At 40.4% G+C, this 21,238-nt stretch overlaps 1 protein-coding gene across 9 annotated transcripts in view; it reads right to left on the reverse strand.

Annotated features, from left to right (window-relative positions):
* Positions 1-21,238, reverse strand: part of ADAMTS17 (ADAM metallopeptidase with thrombospondin type 1 motif 17) — a 176,864-nt gene that overhangs the window by 5,462 nt on the left and 150,164 nt on the right. For 8 of the 9 annotated variants that reach the window (XM_090149089.1, XM_090149086.1, XM_090149085.1 and 5 more), the window contains 2 exons: positions 9,504-9,681; positions 344-6,561 (listed from right to left, as the gene is read on the reverse strand). In XM_090149089.1, the coding sequence (XP_090005215.1) occupies positions 6,410-6,561; positions 9,504-9,681 (330 nt within the window). In that variant the 3' untranslated portion in view covers positions 344-6,409. Of the gene's footprint in view, positions 1-56; positions 6,562-9,503; positions 9,682-21,238 lie in introns of those variants that run through there. The other variant, XM_031587795.2, reaches the window with a different exon arrangement.

The following is a 21,238-nucleotide window of genomic DNA, read 5'->3' on the forward strand; positions in this document are numbered from 1 at the left end:
AAAAATCTCAGAAACAAACACCAGCCAGAAAGTAACTGTGAGGGTAGACACGAGGTTATTGCAGGAGTAAAATTAGAAGAATATTCTCTTTCAAGGTTGAGAGAGATTAAATGCAATTGCACTGAAGAGGAAGGCTACTTTGCATATGCAGCAAAAGTGGCAAAGTTTCTGAAAGGTGCAAAACAGGGGACACAAAGCAGCTATAAGCATGCATAAAGGACAAGGACATGAAATGTGTCTGCGGGGAGCAGAGGACAAGGCAGACATCTCTGGAGTTACACTGAGACTGCCATAAGCCCAAGGCTCAGGAGAAACTGGAGATGCCAGCGAAGCAAGGACTCACCTGGAGGCTGAGTTGTGCCAGGAGCTGGCCCCACACACTGATGTCCTGTGGGATCTGCCACCGCCAGCGTGTGGAGTCACTCCCTGCTGAGACTGAGAAGGAAGCCAAGGCTTGTGGCATGACCCAGATGAGTCACTCTGGAGGCTCCAGATCCACCCAGACCACAGAAGGATGAAAGGACTAAACACCCAAATAACCACCTTCACAGCCAAGCAAGAGGAACTGAAGGAAATCACATCTTTCAAGAAGGCTCAGCTGCTTCCTCCTTGCCCTATGGCTGAGGCAGTTACCTACCCCAGGCCATGTGGGCCTCGCCAGTGTCTCAGTTGTAGTAATGCACAGGGCACACAGATGCAGTCCCAGACATCAGCTGCAGGACTCTGCTAATTGGGAAATTCTGTCTGAGTGTCTGGCCACCATTTGGCAAAGATGGCAGCTCTGACAAAATAAGCAGTGCGGCACAGTGTACAGTGCAGCCTCCAGGCATTCATCATGGGGTCTGTCACATGAAAGTGTCTTGAAAAGAGAAACCATGAGAGATGCATGGAGGTCATCTTTGGAGACACCCCAGTCACCTTCTGGGGCAGCTGCTGCTATAGGAGAGGTTGTGAGCCCTCTCTGCTTAGACATTCTTGTTTAAACTCCTTTTTAAAAACAGACAGTTCTCAAGAACTCCAAAGTGAAGATTCTTCGGTCTTGTTTGTCCAAGGCACATTTCTCTCCAGGCAGACAGTCCCATTTTTAAAGAGGGTGAGGAGACGTGATAAAAGGACAAATAAAAATCCACTTAGAAAGGAGAACTGTTTTTTGTGCATTAGTAGCACTTGAAGAACTCTTGTCTTCATACTGACCTGCTTTCCAATTGAAATAAACAGAAGGCTGCTGAAGGGCAGGTTGTATGGAGAAGTATTGTCAACGGTGTCCACACAGGTCTAAGTACTTGAAGAAGTAATGCAGTTGAGGAGCAGCTCCCACATCCTGCCTGTTTCTGGGCGCACTACTTTCACGCAGCAAGACGACCAACCAGTGATGCAAGTAACTTGTCTGCAATCAGGCTACCAGGGCTTCTTTTGTTGCACCATCAGAAAAGTGTGAGCGCACTGGCATCTGGTGCAATTCTTTCCTGCCTGTATATCCTCAGCATGCTGGGGTTTGTGCTTACATTCTTCAAGGAGGAAATGCCTTTCCCAATAGACCATGTAGTGTGGAGGAAAGCACAAAGTCGCATTCAGCTTTCACTCCATCAGCAGAACAAGGTCCTCCAATTAGTAATGCTCTGGGTGATTCATGAAGCTGATACTGGGGGAAGATGCTCCATTATTAAGCTTTTAAGAAAGAAATTTCCTTCCAGAGAAAGCAGGGTCCAGGCCAGCTCGCTGTGAGGGATCAAGAGACTGCTAAGGCTGCTCTGTACACCAGGAATTGGAAGTGAGGGAAGCAGACGGGGCTGGTGGAAGCAAAAGTGAGTTCCAAGCAGCTGAGAAGAGATTATACTTTCCTCATGGTACTTCCATGCCAGAGCACTGGAGCCATCTAACCCCACCTGCCTTTAATGAACTTGGCTGAGGTGCCTTAAATAAAAAGACAACTGAGAGCGCAGGGAAGGACAATGGCTTCAAACCATCTGGTTTCCTGGTTGAAAGATGGGGATTAGGAGTAAAGGAAAAATAGCAAACTGCTACATGCAGAATAGGCAGACTAAGTACATAAGCTTACCAGATTTATAGAAGACATATTGGCACATACCAGGAAAATTTCAAGCCAAATGTATGACAGCATTCCTTACACCCCTCCCACCCATTGCCATATCCGAGCTTAATGTAATGCCTTTGGCTTCCAAAGGCTTATAGCTATGTTTTATTGTTTAAACAGGTCAACAATTGCAATCATATGTTGACTCCAGGCAATACACAAACACAATGATGTGTTAATATACAGCAACACTTGGATGAAATTTCTACAATTTTGATGCTGTTGAAGACTCATATGTAATGGCAGCTGGACTGGTATCTCAGGCTACCTCTGAAAACTAGGAGTCTATAGGTGCTATGCCAGTACCAAGAAGGCAGCATGAGATCAGAAAATGAACTCTATTTTTTAAAGTAGGTATAAGCTCAAACTCTGGAAATCATTTTGGGACGAGGACTCTCATTACCAGCTGTAGAAGATATGGCTTGCTTTTAGGACTGGTTTAGAAAGGTGCTGCTCCCATCTCCAACAGTGTCCTTTTAACTGAAGAATGGGATATGGATGATGGCATCTTTGTAAGACAGGATAGGAAGGGATCCTACATGCCTGTGTGCAACGCTTCATAAAAAGACATCTTCACCAGGCTGAAGGGGAAGTTAAGTAGTACAAAGATACTGGCTAGTGCCTACAACAAACACATCCAAAACACTTAGCACTGAAGTAATTCTGTTTATTTCACACCAGGGCAGTATGCAGCTAGGTTACGTAGATATCCTTCGAATGGATGGCCTAGTTTAGCTCCAACATAAACTTCCATATGCTCAGCAACCTTTGTTATTAGGTTGTACCTGCAGAGCAGCTACCATTAAACATACAGCTAGCTGCCACCTCACCTCAGCTCCAACATACATTGAAAGCAACCTTCCCAAAAGCACTTGCAAAATGTCCCCAGGCATATGCTTTAGCTTCCTGGCAGCCTGCTCAGTCATACACAGTGATTTCCCAAACAAAACCTAGGTTATTGTTTCCAAACAGGCATGTTCTACTGTTGTGTCCCTGAGGAGAGATCTTGCTAGACAGTAATCAGGTATTAACACTCCCTGTGCTTTATTCTGCAACCCAGCTGGGACAAGACCCATCATTCCTTGATTTGTTAGCACACCAGGAATTCTGAAATGCCAGATTTCTTACTGACAAAAAACTTTTTATACCTACCACAGCTATCACATAGTTGGCCTAGACTTAACCAAATCCCAGTCTCAGTCCAGTATTAGACAGATTCATTAGGTACTACTTACAGCTTCACTCCTTCCTCTGAATTTTCATGCTAGCTACTTGATTTGCATTGTATTTTTTCAAGTTCAGAAACCTTCTTAAAGTTGTTATGGAAAAAATAAATTTATTATTCAACATACTCATTTTTTTTTCAAAATGGAATGATCCTCTTTTCTATTTTTTTTTTTTAGTTTTCATTTACAACTTGTTCCATTCACTTTGACTGTTTTTATCTTTTCTATTTATAACCAGCACCAAAAAGAAAATTACTATGGATACAGTACATATGCAAATTAACTAATGGAAAAATATATACATTTCACTCTGTAATGAAAAACTTACATGGTATTATTGCCATGGAGGATATATCCCTGTATTATAATAAAATATCAAGCAATAATCGACTGCTAAGATTCTTTTCCACCAACAAAATTAGCACCATACATGAGATAGTGAGAATCTACACTCAGTAACACCACCGTGCAACTAGAAATGTACAGTACTTTAGTAACAGTACAGAGTATTGTTTACAATATGGAAATACCACCACTGTAATCTAAAGAGTGTCAATCCTTTAAGAACAACTTGAAAAAAAAAAAGTATTGCCATAGATACACCAAAACAAACAGCTTTTCTTTCACCAGTATGGAGTAACTGAGGGCAGAGCATAGCTGTAAATTCATAGTAAAGCTCCTATAAAATGATATGAAACAGAAGTGCACGAGTATTGAACAGAATTAAACTCTTTTTATATTTTTTTTCTGGCTATTATAACATGGGAGGGTTGTCACCAGATGAAGTTAGAGAATGTATTAAAATGGAGCTGTGTTGTACCATCAGTTTTTAATTAATGTTGGTTTCTGATCATTTTTAAAAAAGCTTGATGCATGCTAATCTGTGGACTGAGAGAGCAAGTGAGGTGGTTTTCAGTGCTCAGACATTCAGAAAAATTCCTTCTAAATTTATGTTTCCTTAGGCAGGACCCAGAACTTGGACCCACAGCATTTTCCATTGATTGCTTGCTAAGTATTTACACAACCTCTGCATCTGGGACACAGAGTGGGGATAACAGAAGACAGAGGTTGGATTCTGACTATCAGGTGCCAAAAGAACATCCAGTAAAACAAAAACCCAGTTAGAATCATCCCTCTGGTAGCAAAAATCATCTGGGACACAGAAAAGCAGATCTGTTTGTGACAGGCACTTGAGAATAAATGGTGTGCAAAGGTGGATTTGTGCATACAGGCCACACACTTGTTTGCACAAAATAAGCACAGTTACGAATGTGAAGCCCACACAGTATTAGTCTGTCAATGAAATTATATCTCCCTGTGCTTGAAAAACTTAGCTGTTGATAAAATGCTGATGAGTTATTGCAGTGAGATCCTGAAAACTGAAATAAGGAAGAAAAAAGTTGCTTTAAAGATATGTTAATTACTAAGAATCTTTATCCCTCCTTGCACTGAAAGGAAGACAACAGCAACAAAGACAGCTTGAGGACAGGTGTGAGCTGCAATCCATAGTGGGCTCAGGGTTAAAGGTAGGCTTACTTCTGCACTCATCCACAAGGAGTAAAACAGTAACACAGTTCTAGAGCGAGTACAAAGCTGCAATTCATCCAAAAGGCTCTGTTCATATTATGAAGAATGAGCTGTAACTTAACCACTGCACAACTGGCCTTGGAGCCTGGCAAGGGAAATGATACATGTTGGAGCAAGATATGATAGAGAGACATTGATCTGCAGGACTAGTGGTGGGGACTAACTCTGCCCTGGGTAGAGCTCCTGTTTCAAGTCTCACATATCAGAGAGGAGTTTGGTTTAAAGTGCAGACACATGGAAGAGGATATCATATATGCAGCACTTTCTAAGTGCTCTGATAGCACCAGTCTGATAGCACCAAACCTGATAGCACCACAAAAGAAAACGTGACAATACAGTGAGCAAAATCCTAACCTTTACTGAAGGCAACAGAAGCCCTTGGCCTTAGGGCTTCAGCACGCTCAGGGTTTCATCTTGAAGCCTTGTACCACTCATAGCACTTTGACAAAAGGCTATATAACCTTCAGATGTATACAAAAGCCAAAAGACAAGAAACACCTGTTCTGCTCTCCAGTCCATCCTTCATACAAAGGTTGTTCCAAGTCCTGTTTCTATACTAATCCTATCCAGTTTCATGGTACTCTCCTTATCTGAATGCCTCCTAAAAGCTTGAGAGAGATTAAATCAAGCAATCCCCCAGTGAGCTCTACTGGATCCAATGTTTTCTGGCTTTTCCCACCTCGTTGTAAATGGTTTTTGCGTAAACGTAACTATCTACTGCTGTTAATAAGCTTCTATTTCATTAAGCTCAGAGAAAAATTAGCCTTCATAAAAGAAACTATATTATTTTGGGGAAAAGAGAGAGAGGATTTTTTTTTTAAATTAGAAAGAAGAGCAGTCACTATTAGATGCTCTCAAAAAATATGACTCAGAATGCTGGATGTAATTGTAATGAACTTTCTGTGGGAGTTTCAGAGATGTCCATCCTCTGCTATCAGTTTTCACAAGCTTTTACAGTAAATCCCCTCTTTAAATTAAGCCTTTCATTTATGTGTGTCCCTTCAAGCCTACTTGACAGGGGGATAACTGTTCAGAATGAAAAACATTAGATGAAAGCCAAGATTAAAAGATTAAATAATGTCTCTACCTTTGCTTAACTATTTTGCCAGAGGCCTTCCTCCATGGAGGCACCTATAACCTTAATCAATGTAATCACTTTGCAACTCTTGTCCTTTATTGGTATTAAGCCATCCAGTGGCTGATGATTTAATATATTAAAGTAAAAAGCATTAATTGAAAAGGTAAAGATGTCAAAACATGATAAAATGATTGGCTCCTTGAGATGACTCTTTTCTATTTTTTTGTTTTGCTTTTTTGTTTGTTTATGGTGGATGAGTGGATTACTTTGGTATCCAGTCTGTAGAGTTAGTTTTCAAGTCTCAATAGATATGCTTTGGAATCCACCACGCTGTAGCAACTCATGAAGTTCCAGTACTCAGACCTACTAGTCCGTGACTTACATACAAATAGCTGTAATACCCTAAGAAGTAGCACAGGTTCATTAACTCTTCTGTTGCATCTTGTTTGCATAAAAGTCTCTGCAAGTCTGGCAACAGCGCTGATACCACCGCATGTCCTGGCACAGGTTCTTCTCCCGGATCACCCTGCAGTACACTGTCCACTGGTCGCCTGTGCACTTGTACGTGAGAGCAGCTTTGGACAAGAAAAGAAAGAAGAAACTAGCAGATTAGCTAGAGAACAGCATTGCTGGTGTGATCAAAATCACAGAAAGGGCCGATCTCACTGTCAGCACTGGAGGCTGGATAATGTTCTGTCTACTGAGATATCAGACAATGGATAGAGAGCTCTTGGAAGTGCTTGTTACTAGTGTGCAGTTGGCTGTGACTGTGCAAGCACAGAGCTACTCATATTGTACCTACTTTGTCTCAGTGACAAGTAAGTTTAGATGAATGAAATACCTGAAGCATCAGCTTAGAGTTAAATACACGAGTGCTGCACAGCAGCAAATGGAAAGCTGTATGCTTTCAGGGACAGTGCTTTGCTAAGGTGTGCTGTCAGGAGTGGTCATCATCCTCTTAGTGGAAAATGTTTTTTACAGAAAAGCAAAAGCAAAACTCAATTTGAAGGATATAAAGCTAAATTAATAGGAAGCAAAAATAACACTTTTTAGTTGGACAACAACTGCTGCTGGGAGGCAGAAACCCCCGAAGATTGACAAAATGTTTTTGCAGGAGGGAAAGCAGCATGAAGATACTGGTGCTTAATCTGTTGCCAATATCATTAAAGTGTCACTAGTGATTTTATGAAAAAGTAACAGGAACAAAACTATACGTGACAAAAATGCATGACTATAGCAAATGCTTTTTATGCTACTACAGATTTATGAACTGAATGTAGCAGTCTTATGAATGCAGTGATAACTGGAAAATCTTCTAAATAATTTTTCCTGCTTTTGAGGTTGGGAAAAAAAGGACTAGTTGGAGAACATCAAAAGGTGATGTTACCCTGTATTTAGCATTGAGTCTCAGTGTCAAGCACCAGAAAACCACAGCAGAGAACTGGTGGGAATGCCTATCACCAAAGCTTCATTTAGTTGGAGAAGTAAAGGTCTGATAAAATCTGATGCAATGGAATTGCACCGTCTCAGAAAATAAATAAATAAATAAATACATCTTTTTCTTACTTTTTTTGATTTGAGAGAAAAAATAGTGATCATCTTAAATGCAAGGAGGGTAGAGTTATTTTTGTGCCTGCCAGCAGTGAAGGAGGTAAGATCTGATGCACACTCTGCTAGCTATGGTTCCAAACAGCCACAGTTTACAAAAACACGATGTAGCTGGGTAAATTAGATACCTAAATGAGATACCCTGCAGGAATATCAGAGCTACATCATAAGAATCTGAGAAGGGAGGCGTTATGTAATAGAAAGGCACTGAGCCACAAATAAAATAGGACTCTAGATTTTTAGAGGCCCAAGATCTCTTATGGGTTGTGAAATAAGACAGGAAGCACATCTTGGAAGAAATACAGTTCAGGTATAAATCTCCTCTAAATGTGTCTTCACTGAAGGACACTGGACACAGATATGAAAGTCAGGCAAGGTGAACTCCAATCTTACATACTACTAGAAACATTACAGAGGATGAGAAACATTGTAGAGTGAGGACAAGACAGCATGGGTTTTGTACAGGACTGGATTTTTTCCTGTGTATTTTTTGTGAGGTTGCAGAAAACAGAAAAATTTGTTTAAAAATAATCCAATGAGAAGCTGTATATACGTAGGAAGAGCAAAACATTCAATGATATATCCTTCTGCTAATATCAAATATCATTGTTTCTGGCCTGGTGATTCCAAGCCTAGTTTAGAAACGAAAGCATCCCAAATTACTTGCAGATTACTTTCAGCAGGGACTTGAGCCTTCTCAGTCTTCTAAACACAAGAGCTTTTTACTGCTTTGTCCTAAAATGTGAATTAGAAAGGTTTTATTTTCTCATCAGCGTATCAAAGGCTTATTTCTCAAATGAAATGTTTTCCCTCCACTATGCTCTTAGTGCTAAAATATTTGGGAAGCACTCTCAGATGTTGTTAAACAAAAGAGCTTAAAAGCTCCTCAGTATGTCTGTATTTGCAAGACTAAAATTTCCCATACTCTTTTAAATAGCCTACTAAACTTTTGGGAAACAACTTTCAGTTCAGAAGCCTCATGTCCAGTCCTAGTTTAAATGTTTTTTAACTCTGGAAAGCATGATTAGAAATGGTTCTCTATTACTTAGCAGCTCTGCATTTTCACAAAACCAATGGGAGACTTCAATTAGTCTGTGTCAGCAACTGATGGCTTAGTTCAGCTTTGTCTTACTGCTGATTATGTGTGAAATGTAAAGAAATCAGCTTGGTTCTCGGAGCTTTGGCTGAGCACAAAAGCTGAAGTTTGAAGAAAAAAAAAATTATTCCCTTGTAAAGTAAGCAAATATGACATGGAAAACTATGGATTCCTACAATTTTGTATTAACATAAGCATTCTTAACTAGATCCTTCTCTTAAACACAGTATTTGGGAAAACAAATGGCTTACCACAGTAGTCAGCTCGGCCAGGTACACAGTGAATGCAGGGAGGGTAAGAAGGACAGTGGCAGAAAATCAAGTTTTCACAAAAGGGATCTGGATGCTTTCTTGCCTCCCAGGGCAAATTAATTCATCAAACCACATTCTTGTGGCAACAAATGAAAAAGAAAAAAAATAAACTAAAGCCAGTCGTGCTCTACTTGTCAAGGTGATGCATTTTCCTTGGGGCACGGACGAATAAAACAGCATACTTTACACACACCACAGTTAAAGTGCAGTGAGATGTTTGTTTGTGACTAAGAAAGATAAACCTGTCAGCTCCCTCTGTGATCCATCAGTCATCCGCCACTACTCTTATTGGTCCCACTGGCCTAGCCTCTACTTGGGCAGTCTGAGGCAAGAAGTGATGGGTAAGGAAGGACCGAATCACTCCAAATCTTTAGTCTGACTGATTGTCTCTCTCCTAATTTCTGGAAGCCCCACCTTTTCTTTTTTTTTTTAATGAACTGAGATGTAGGGCTTCATCTGGTCCTTCACAGGTGGCACCTTCACCCCAGCACCCCTCACTCACCAAGTCTGGGCGAGGTAATTGTGTTGACATTAATCTTCTCATTGCAGACCTCTTGGTGGCACTGCCTGTAGGCTGCTGGCTTGGACAGGACAGGACACTCACTGCCATGGCGCCCGGTGACTTTGTGCATGCACTGCACAACGCGTGACTGGAGGCCCTTCCCACAGGTTGAGGAGCACTGCAGGAGAGAAGAGACTGAGACATGGGCAAAGCTGAACAGCTTCAAAATCACATATATATGTACAGCATAAAAATAACTGCCAGAACTGAAGTGTGCAGCAGCGAGTGGATAAGTTTGTGGATAAGTAATGGACTCAAGTAATGGACTCAACACTTAGCAAACTTATTAACAAGAAACCCTTCATAAAGTTGTTGCATTCATCAGTTAGCATACTGCAGCTCCCAGAGTGCTGCATGCAGAAGAACAGTCCTAGCATGGGGTTGTCTTTCTGTATGGACTCATTTACCCTGAGTCCACCCACACTAGCTGTCTCTCTCAATGCCCATGAGGTTCCAAGAGGACTGAGGTGCAACTCTTTCCACCAGCCACGAAGATGCAAAGCTGAAAAATGACTACTGCTGAATACTGCCCAGGTATACTCCCTCTTCATGAGGGAGACAGTGGAACTGGTTGCCTTAGTTTAAACACCTTCTCCAAGACTTTGTCTGTCTGACAAGGCTACTTCCACAGACCAGGTGACCACTGTAAGGCACTGGTATCAGGTAACCAAGGATTACAGCAGAGGCAGTCAGCTCCTACTGCATGCCCAGACCCATAGAGAAGCTCTGTTCCAGTATATAGGAGAACACATTAGGTATTCAAGTATTCACTCCTCTATCCCTGCTAACTGTCTGGCACTTGTCTGTTCTCCTGGGAGCAATTGCAAATTGTACTTCGTGAGTTTTGGCTTCTATTAACCAAGAGGCCCAGCCTGTTTATATGCTCTCTTTGTTGTCATACAATTGGAGTCCCTGCTTCTCCCTCCCTCTTCCTCTGGCCCAGTCACTTGTGATTTACAATGTCCTACTTGCACGCAGTTCAATTTTAATAAAACAAATGCAGTGAGCACAGCGAGGTGCACCAGCTGGAGTTAATAAAAGAACCTTGTATTTAAAATAAAGAAACAATAGGTTTCAGGACTTCGGTATGATTCCTATTTCTGCTAGAGCCACACACAAGCAAATGACAGGGAAGAGGAGGTGGAGGAATAGTGAGGAAATATAATTAGGATGGTGTCAAAATGATTGCACTTTCTATCCTCCGCTGTTTCTGAATAAGGTCAGTGCAGTGGAGTTCCTTCCCTGAAAAACGTTATCATTTCAGACTGCTGCTTCTTGAAAATTGGCAAGCCAGAGATTTAGGATGCTCCAAATATCAGCACCACTGAGACTGGATGGAAGTATGAACAATGCAAATGCAGTGTGGATGACTGTAAGGCTAGAACATAGGGGCAGAAATACACATGGATGCATGCACTCTTCCACCTCCTCTCCCATCTATTTGTCCTGAAGTATCGTAGGAAACCCCTGCTGCTTCTCAAAGACCATCTAATGCAAGAGACATAGCTTTGTTCTAGGCTGGAGCACACAGTGCTTCTCCTTCCTGTGTGGATCACTACAAGACCTGATGCAAAATGGCCTTACACGAAAAGAACTCTCAAATAGAATTGGTGGGATCCTGCTTCAGAGAAGCCAGCACAGGGAGATATGTACGTATACAATGTGTGCTCTCAGTTCTGCATAGGAGGAACTGTAGCACCAGTGAAGCCTGCTGATAAAAGTAACACAGACCAGCTCTAATATTCATCTTTAGTCACTCACATTCATGACTTTTTATTAACAGGTTTCCTATATTTGTTGTATTCACCAAACGTGTGTTTGCTTTACTGTTGAAAGAAAATATGTGCACCTGTTTGTTATTCTTACTATATGCCTCCCCGCACTTCTCTAGCACTGAATTTCTCCAAAAGAGAGACAAAAGACACTTTCCTCCTAAGGTGAATAAGGTTTTCAGCCACTGATACACACACACCTACCTTTGTCTGTGTTTCTCTCTCAGCATTTGTTAACCAGCAAGGAGGGCAAGCAATGAAACTTTTTCCACAGATACTGCCAGCTCCAATCCTCAGACAAATAACAGCAGATTTTTGCCCGAGGCAGTTTTTATTCCTTCTCCTGGGAGACTGGGATCATCACCTATGCTATGCAATTAGTTTTTCACAGCCAGAAAGACAGATTTTAACATCTTTCTTGAACTCTTCTGGGCTTGGCAGCTAAAGGAAGGTTGGACATCTGGCTTATTTTAAGATGAAATTTTCAACTCTGTACTTGGATAGTCTCTTTCCTAGGAATTTCAATAGGAAATAGGAATAGATACAAAATACATACAAAGGGGGAATTGTTACTCATGCTGCTCGATGAAGAGAGGACATCATTAAAAGAGGCATAAAAATCAAACTCCAACTGAACAGCAAATTCTCATAAATACCTTTCCTCCTACTCTGGACAGCTAAATGCACTGCTACAGTCTCTCTGTTCCCAAATATTTATGGAACAATTAAGTATATCCATGGAAAAGTTTTCAGGCCTGGATTCACCCTGACACAGGACCCTCAGGACTGGACACAGGTATGAAGTATTCAAGCAGGGAAAACTACTGCAGCCCTCTTGCAAACAGGGAACTTCTGGGCAGTCAAGGCAAGGGCACATCACTCATGGCTGAATGGGGCTGGGCTGCAGGGGTTGAAATCCTGCTCCAGCTTGGCACCTGATCCAGCTTTCATTCTGCAGAATGCTGGGAAAATATCGAGTTGTCACAAACACTGCTGTTAACAAAAATACTCTGAAAATCAGAAAAACCAATAAAAGTATTGATATAACTCTGAAAATGTGTGTGTTTTGATGGCACAGTGGAGCAACATGATCTGTAAATGTGGAGGATCAGCTTTGGAACGTGGTGCAGAGTGGTACGGCTCTCTGCCTGCCTCATGAGATGCTCTGCAAGCACTGAGGCAAAACCCATAAGCAACTTGCCCAGTCTGGGAAGCCAGGGACTCAAGCAAATGGCTGAATAGACACTAGTGGCAAACAAAGGAGTGTTTTCTTCCCTTTCAGGAGGCACTGCCAATGATATCAATATCACAAAAATGCATATGCAAAATTCACGTAGTTTAGCCACAACACACTAAGCTGACAATATAGCCATTGTAAATTAGAAATCAACCCACACACAAAGATGAAAGGATTGTTCGACACTGGAACAAGGAGGGGGGTTAATGAACAGTTAGGAAAAATGAACCTAATGAGAGCTCTTTTAACTCCCAGTTTAAGCACTACTTGAGAAGGCAAAAGAAATAAAAAAAAAATGCCTCCATTCACATTCTTTGGCAGTAACATGCAAGCCAGCGGGGATATCCAGAAAGAAATAAACTCACAAATTGTCAAGGCAGCAGCTGCACTCATCAGCTTAAAGAAAATTTACTCACAGAAAGACTCCAACCTTCAGACTAAGCTATGATTTTTCAACTGGAATGCTATTTTCACCTTAGGATACTCTAAGAAAGCTTGAAATCTACTGAAGGTGATGACAGGTGTCTAATTGCTTTGAAAGCAAATGCCTCAGGAGAATACTAGGTATTAAAACAGAATGAATTTACAGTAAGTGCTGGGATCTGTCAAGGACTTCATCAACTCCTGATCTACAAAAGATAGCCAGAAAAGGAGAGAGGAATAAAAATAAATTAAGCCAGGGCAAGCCTGCCTTTGGGCAGCTGTAGGAATACCTAAGAAGGACCAGCCCAAAGAATCCCTATATTGAGGATTAATGGGGCAGAATAAAGGACAGATTTACCACAAAAGAGGACAGGCTGTGATTTGCTCTGGACTGAATGGGATAAGGAAGAATTGCTTATGCCTTAGCTGAGGACTGCTGACCTTGCAGGGATGTCCTCAGACCACACATCACCTTTAAAAATCTCACTTTTCTGACCTCAAAGAGATGTTAGTCTCTTTTATAAGAGACCTGCTTCTTCTGGCAGAAGGTCACAGCATCCCTTCAGCCAATCCTGAACATACTACAATATTTATAAGGCGAATGTGTTGCAGGGAGAAAAAGTTCAAAATGACAGTAATAACTAAGCTGAAGGCAAGATTTTTAAAAATTTTATCCATCAGTCCGCAGGCATCTGATGTTTAAAGATATGGGTTTGTCCCCAGTTTGCTGAAAGTTGCTGAAGCCAAGGATAACACTACAGCTAAAGCTCCAGCATTCAGAGATACAGTCATGCTTTACTGACTTCAGAGTTCAAGTATTCAAGGCGTTAGGATAGGGCAGAGAGTTTTTCCCCCAGGGGTTTTATTTCTTGCTTCTATGAAAGTCAGAAAAAAACCAAGACAAGTTCCTATTGACACCATTCTAACACAGCACCTGAGATGAATGACAAACATCCTGTAATTTAACTGTTCCTGAGACCTTAATGTGTGTGCTCTGAAAGTCAGTGCCCTACACCCCTTAACATCAGGCTTTTTACAAATATTGCTAATTTAAACTCAAGAGTTTTAACTGAAAAGCAGCATGCAATATACTTTCATAAACACCAGTTTGACTTTCACTATGGCATCATGCTAATGAAAGAAATTTCTGTCTTTTCATTGATAAGATCTCAGCCCAAAGCAAACTGTAAGCTGTTTTTCAAGCTCTCCTGTTCTTTTCTTTCTTTCCTTCCTTTTTTTTTTTTTCTTTTTCTTTTAAACCCCGGATCTATAAAGAGAACATATCTGGTCTTGCTTACAACAAACTATCATTTGGAAACTTTTGTGAAATGACTGATTTGTTTAACTTAGCCAAGAAAAAATGCATACCCTTCTGACTCAATATAGGAAGAAACAATAAATTATAGCAGAAAATGCTCATGGCTGATGTGACAGTATCTTAGAAGGGAAAGAGAGAAGCAATCTTTGCAAACTGCCTACAGCTGTGCTTTCGAACTACATGACCCTGAGGAACAAGACCTGACCAGCATGTCTCTCTGCATAATTATGCTTGACTTTGCTATTCTGAAAAGTTCTATTGTGCACAGAGTTCAGAGATTATGAGCAGAATGCATGAATATTCAGGGTATTGACAGTGCTCTTAAGTACTGGTGCACTGCAGCTCAGGTGGATGCTAATGAGGAAATGACATTTAATTAACCACACCAACCAGACAGAATTCATGTCATAGAATCATAACGTATCAGTGTTGGAAGGGACTCACAAGGATCATCATGTCCAATTCTTGGCTACACAGAGGACTACGTAAAACTCAAATAATAAAAGCAAAGATGTGAAATGATACTGTATTGCCTACAAGGTGCCATATTCTAGCATACCACCTATAGCATGTGTGCAGCATTTTGATCTGTGACAAGTAAAAAGCAGAAATCCTCCATAGCTTATTCAATCTGTAGAACTTCATGAAAATGAAGCAGACAACCACTTCATGTAAAATGCATAATTGAGCTAACTTCAAGTAAGCTAGATAGTAAAAGAAAACTGCATAACCATGGAGACACATAACTCCACTCAGGCTGACTGCCTGAGAATACCTTCCTTCTACAACACATGCATTCAATGCTGAGCAATGTTTTTATGAGCTACATGAACTACAGTTGCACACTAACTAGTGTCACAGATGTTATCCTGGAAGAGAATCTTGTTAACTGAAGCTCCAGTGAACACATCTTTAACTTACTCATCCCTTAATAAGCAATGCTACCTAAAAGCGATTTATTAAAAAGAAAGTAAGTAAAGATGTCATTAGGATTATTTTATTTCAGCAAGAGGATGCTCATCTCTAGCACACTGGTTCTGGCTGGGTATTTTCTAGACAAGGAGCTACTCAGATCTGAGGTATAAGGAGAACACTGCAGCTCACCACTTTGCATAGTCAAAAGAAGGGATCACCATCATGGTGACAGCAATTGTTCTTTAAAGACATTCTGGAAAGTTGTTACCTTAATGCCTCGCTGGTCATTGTAAAACTCAGTAGGCTTTTGGAAATGCTACAAAATTATAGCACTCCCTGCTAGTGACACACACTGTATGTTGTAAGGATTTGAGGCACAAAAACCTCTTCAGCTGCACAGTACAAACATCAAAAAGCGAATTACGTACTGTTCACCTCTTTAAAGACATTATCCTAAATACTGTAATGTCTCAGAGTTACTCAGAGAAAATGAATGCCAATATTTGAACAGGCTTGCCTTTCATGCTTTCTTCTTTCTCACATTAAAAAGAGTAAAATAGTCACAATAGAATTCAATTTCAAATCCACTGATCTTAGTGGGAGGCTTTAATGCTCCGTCGAAAAAAAAGCACTTAATGAATGAGGCTTTTAAATAAAAGATATCAAAAAAGAAAAGTTATTTTTCCAATTAATAGGATCACTGGAGGCTGTATTGGAAGACAGTAACGCTATGACAGAAAAAATCCCACTTCAAACGAAGCTCTCATGAATATGGCCTTTTTGTAGCACTCTATCCATTTCTTAGGAATCATCAAAATAATTTGTACATTCCCAGAAACTCCAGCAGAGTTGAGCTGTGCAAACTGTTGTGCAAGAAGGAGGCTGACATTGTTTCAAAGGCACACTCAGGACTTGGTTTCTGCAGCTTAGAGATCACAGGGGAATGACACAGCCAGCACTCTAGTCTGCACCTCTTCACTTTTCATACCTAGGTTTATCTCTAAAGCTGCATTAACTGGAGCTGACAGCACAAGTCTAGAGAGTCTTAAACTTGTTTTAGTGCTGATACATGATTTTTACACTTCTGGCCATAGCAAAAAACTTTTCACAGATGGTGAATGGAAAATCGGAGAGGAAAAAGGGAAGGATTCATCTTAGTGAACTAGCTGTTTATCTTAGTGAACTAGCTCTGCTGGTACCTTTGCAGCCAGTGAGTGGAGGGATCAAAAGGTAATTCAGCCTCTACTAAGGGGGGGAGATAATGCTATTAAGACAAAGATTACAAATGGCAACTAATAACTCTCCCAAACAAAGCACCTACCTGTCAGATGGTGAGGAGTCAGTGATGTGAATTTAAGTAAGTGATGGACACATTGCCATGTAGCGGCCTTTTTTTTGTAAAACAAGCACAAGGTTTTCTCTTATGTTGAGATACATTTTATTCCAGGCTTTTCCTCTATAGAAATTAAACTAGAGATGATGGTTTTAGCTTAACTCAAGAAGGTACCTTTCTATTTGAAATATGCATAGCTATCACTTTTCATGATGCTTTCCAAAGTCTTTACTATGATACCAGCACCAGCTTTCCTGAACTCAGGACTGTCTCTATGTGATATAACCAAGTGTGAGCCATTTGTTCTTATCCTCTGTAGCCAGGAGTATTTTGAAGATTAACTGTTGGTGAAAGAGGCTGCGATTTGCCCATCAGTATCATAAGTTGGAGGAAAAAAAAAACCACAGGGAATTGGAACTAGTAGTGCAACTTAGAGCAGTCCACTGGGGCAGCAGTTAGGTTTAGGAGACGCTGATGATCTGGCTCCCAGTTATGCTTACAAGGAGAGCTAGAGACAGTTAGAACACAAAAGCCTGTTGGGCTCTCTCTAGACATATCCAGCTACATCACTTTCTGGAGATCAATTTGCAGCAGTGAGACCCTGTGGACAATCTTTCAATATCAGCTTCTAGCTGTGGTGCTGAATGCATACAAGCAGACATAAATTATGAGTTGTTTGCCAAGCCAAAGCAAGTAAGTGGCAGGAAAAGGTCTGTCAGCTGTGATGTGTGCCTGCACTGCTAAGCAACCATCCCTCCTGCAGATTTTTCTCCCAATTCAACAAGAAAAGTTATTTTCTTCAAGGTAGAAGAAGATGAACTTAGTTGTGACCTTTATGAACAATTAACAAGTTGTCCATGGTTTATCATTAACAGATGGTGGGTCAAGCCATGAATCTGTAATGAATGTTAGAACAAAGGACAGATTGCTTCTATATTTACAATAGCTTTGAATACACCTCTCAAACCACAGCTGTCCTTGATTTGCTCTTCTTATCATATAATGTGAGTTAATCATTAGAAGTGAGACATATAGAGGATTTTGTTGATGTTCCCAAATGTTTGGAACTCGAAAAACATACCTTCCTGGCAGTGGAAAACTGTTGAGTTTTTTGAAGAAAAGAAGAAACAAAAAAAAACCAAAAAACCAACACCTTTTTTTTGTGTGTGTGTCCTGCAAGGATAGGGGTTTTATCTCTTAGAGAATGCAACCTACTGTAATCCTGCCAAAATAATTAATTTACAATAACAAAATCTTTGTTACCACCCATTGCAGTGAATGACTGCTGATCTGCAGTATGAAACACCTCAATGTCTGGCACAAATACAGTATTTTTGTTATAGGAAATTAGATTTTTTTTCTCTGTATTGTTAATATTCTTCTGGGATGAGAACCTGCAGCCAGTATTTCATAGGATGGAGAAAATACTGTAAAGAAATTGGCAGCCAGTGATGCACAAGCAGGTCGGGTGGCTATAGGTAATTTTTCACATGTATTTTATCATTACTGACATTATTTGGCAATAAGAATACTTTTTAAAATCATGCTTTGCCAAGCTGATCATTACTACTGCTGTGCAGATTCTGCAGTACACAACCATTCTGAACTCAGTAAAAGTTGTGCCCGGCTGTTCATAAAACATGTAAAATGGTAGAAAAAGATTTCTCCTCCACTCTTCTCCTTTCCTCAAGTGGAATCCCAGCTTGAGATGCCATGTATTTCTGTTTTCACCTAGAATTATGAATCTGTGATGGTTCCTACACAAGACTCAAAGATCTCATACAGCCCAGCAGATCAGATTCTGATCTGAATCGCCTTGGCATAAGCTTGCAGTAACTTAAGTGGCTGAATCAATCTGCATTTATACCAGTGCCAGACCGAATGATATCTGACCCACAGTGCTGAGTGAGACCTTTGGCTTGTGGCCAATGGATTGGAAGGAAGAATGAAAGACAGCCCGAATTCACATTAGGAAATATATAATATAGGCCTTAATATTTACAGAGTATCTACTGTAAGGGGGAGAAAAAAAAAGTCAATTACAAGGCTTCTATGCATCTTTCTTCCTCTAAAAACCTTTTCATTGGGCTACATAATATAATAGGTTGATGAGCTAAATTGTTGACTGAGGAACAGATGTTGCATATTTTCACTTCTGCCAACAAAACTGGAAATGCAGAAAATCTGCACTAACTATGTAGTTAGTTTATCTTGCTTGTAACCATGCCTTCCTTGACATAATACCAGTTAGAAGAAGACAGCCAAAGAAGTGAAATGGGGAACTCTGAACCATTTTGTGCTATTGACTTGAAATAGAATACTTCAGTCACAAGACACAAATAGAGTATGTTGAGGCACATAAAACAGTGAAACAACTAAGTGCAACTGGAAATGAAGAAAAATCCATAAAAGTCTTCTGGAAGATTACTCCTGCTCTGTAATCTCACCTTTTCAGTTATACCTTACAAGAGTCCACAAGCCAACTGGAGAAAAGGAACCAAAAACACAGCTTTAGCTTGCACATCTGCCTCTAAGTGATTTCCCTGCTTCATCATTCCAAGATTAGAAGGGGAAAGTGCTGAAGACAGAGCGAGGAGGCTTGTGTAGCTAAAAAACAGTCCCCAGTGCTGTGCATCTTCAAGCACAACTGCTCTTTGTTACTACCACAGCTAGTTGGTCCATCTGGGCTGTACCTCATCTCCCTGCAGCAGGCCAGTAACACACTCCCACAGCATCTGGGACATCTGGTTCCACTGCAGGAGTCACGGCAGACTCCTGCACAACTCACAGTCCTGCAGCCTTGAGCACATGAGGAGTACAGACACAGACAGTGAATCCTGCAAAGCTTCGAGACAGCCACATTCTATTCACCAGCTACCTGCATGCTTTACAGGAATGTAAACCTCGACCTGAAGTTTGTCAACAAAACACAACTGATTGTGAAAGAATGAACTACTATCTTGTTAATGCACCGGAGGCATAGTTTCAGCAGCTTAGGAATCTGAGGCAAGAGCTGGGAAAGTGAGCAATCTATGGCTGTTCTTCTGACTAGCACAACTGCAGCGAAAATGTAAAAATGTTTCTAGTGCTACAACATTTAACAGCTCAGATTTCAAACACGCAAGAAGTATTGCAAAGCCGAAAGAGTGGATGAGATGTTTGTTTCTTTAACTGAGTACAAACTGGATGTGGAATTTCCTTTTGGAAGAAAAGACTGAACGGGAGATGACTTGGATTCCCATTTGTGTATTGCATCATACAAAAAAAAGAAAGGATGATATAACAAACTGCAATTCTGAAGAATCCAGGCAACAGTAAAAAATAATTTCAGGTTAACACCTTCAGTGGGTCTCTCACTTTAAAACCTACCTTTCTGCTAGGTTTGAAGACTTTCAGACCAGGAATATTTTTGTTATGCTGTTCATACTAATGCTGCATTTGTGTAAATGATAAAAATAAGATTCTTTTCTTTAAGAAAAGAAGTTTAAGAGGACACTGAAAGGTTAGGAATGCTAGCAAGTAGGAGGTTATCATGGCTATTAGTAACAGAACAATGTTCTATCTTTACAAGTACATTAGACAGTATGTTAATCTCAGGCTTTGGACTAACAAAGGTAACTTCAAAGAAATTTTAAATAGCATCACAAACCTGGACATACATGTTGCAAAGCAAGCTAGATATAACAGCTCTCTGTGGCACAGTTCAAAGAAACTGCAAGTACCCTGGGAACACACAAATAGCCCAGACTGATTGCAAAATCTGCTCCATTATCTCCAAATCCCTGCATCTTCTGAATGGAACAGGATCTAAAGTCTTACATAGGATAAGCATGTCCATCACTGTCAGCTATGGCAGTTCTTGTTTGTGTCTGTGATCTCATGACTGAAGGTGTTCTTAGGTCTGGGGAGCTCCTTAGGCAAGCCTTCTCATGCACAGAGCCTATGTGTTTTATAAATGCTTCTACTACTCCTCTTATAAAAATAACAGTCTGCCATTACCTCTCAGAGAGCCTGTTCTATTTACAAGTTGTACCCAGACAAGGATTTTTAATGAAGTTTTGCCTCTTTCCTACATGACTTTCAGATATACTCAAATGATCTTAGTTTGGGACAGTTAAGGATTGAATGCCAAGTCAGCATGTAAGTTGTCTGCACAAAAAGCATCTGTCCCTTCTTTTATCCTGTGGTAATTACTACAGATTATTCAATCTTGCTTCTTTGATGATTCTTAATAGAAACAAATCCACAATGCAGTTAATCACAAAAGGTTGTTGCTTGTTGTGAGATCGATTTGTAATGGTAGAAAATGTTTCTATCTCAGCCCAAAGCTCTCTCATAGTGATTCGTATAGCACTGGCAAAACAAAAACAAAACAAACAAGCAAACAAAAGAACCCAAAAATGTTTTACAATGGGATTTTAACCCGGAATTGTGAATTTTAAGGAGTTTGCTATAATTTGACTTTAGAAGACTGAATGTTTCTCCTTAATGGACAAATTGTTTAAGCCAGACAACACCAGAAAGGAATTGCTGATAGCTGTAAAGGTCCTCCTCCTACATCTGAGCCCTGCATTAAAGCTTCTGGATCCTGAAAATGAAAATCTTGACTGGATCTGCAAAGAATTCCACACTAAGTATTTCAGCTATCTGGGTTTCTGAGGCAATAAACTTTCTCAG

The sequence above is a fragment of the Phasianus colchicus genome, chromosome 12 (assembly GCF_987193195.1).
Source record: "Phasianus colchicus chromosome 12, bPhaCol1.hap1.1, whole genome shotgun sequence".
Taxonomy (NCBI): Eukaryota; Metazoa; Chordata; class Aves; order Galliformes; family Phasianidae; genus Phasianus; species Phasianus colchicus.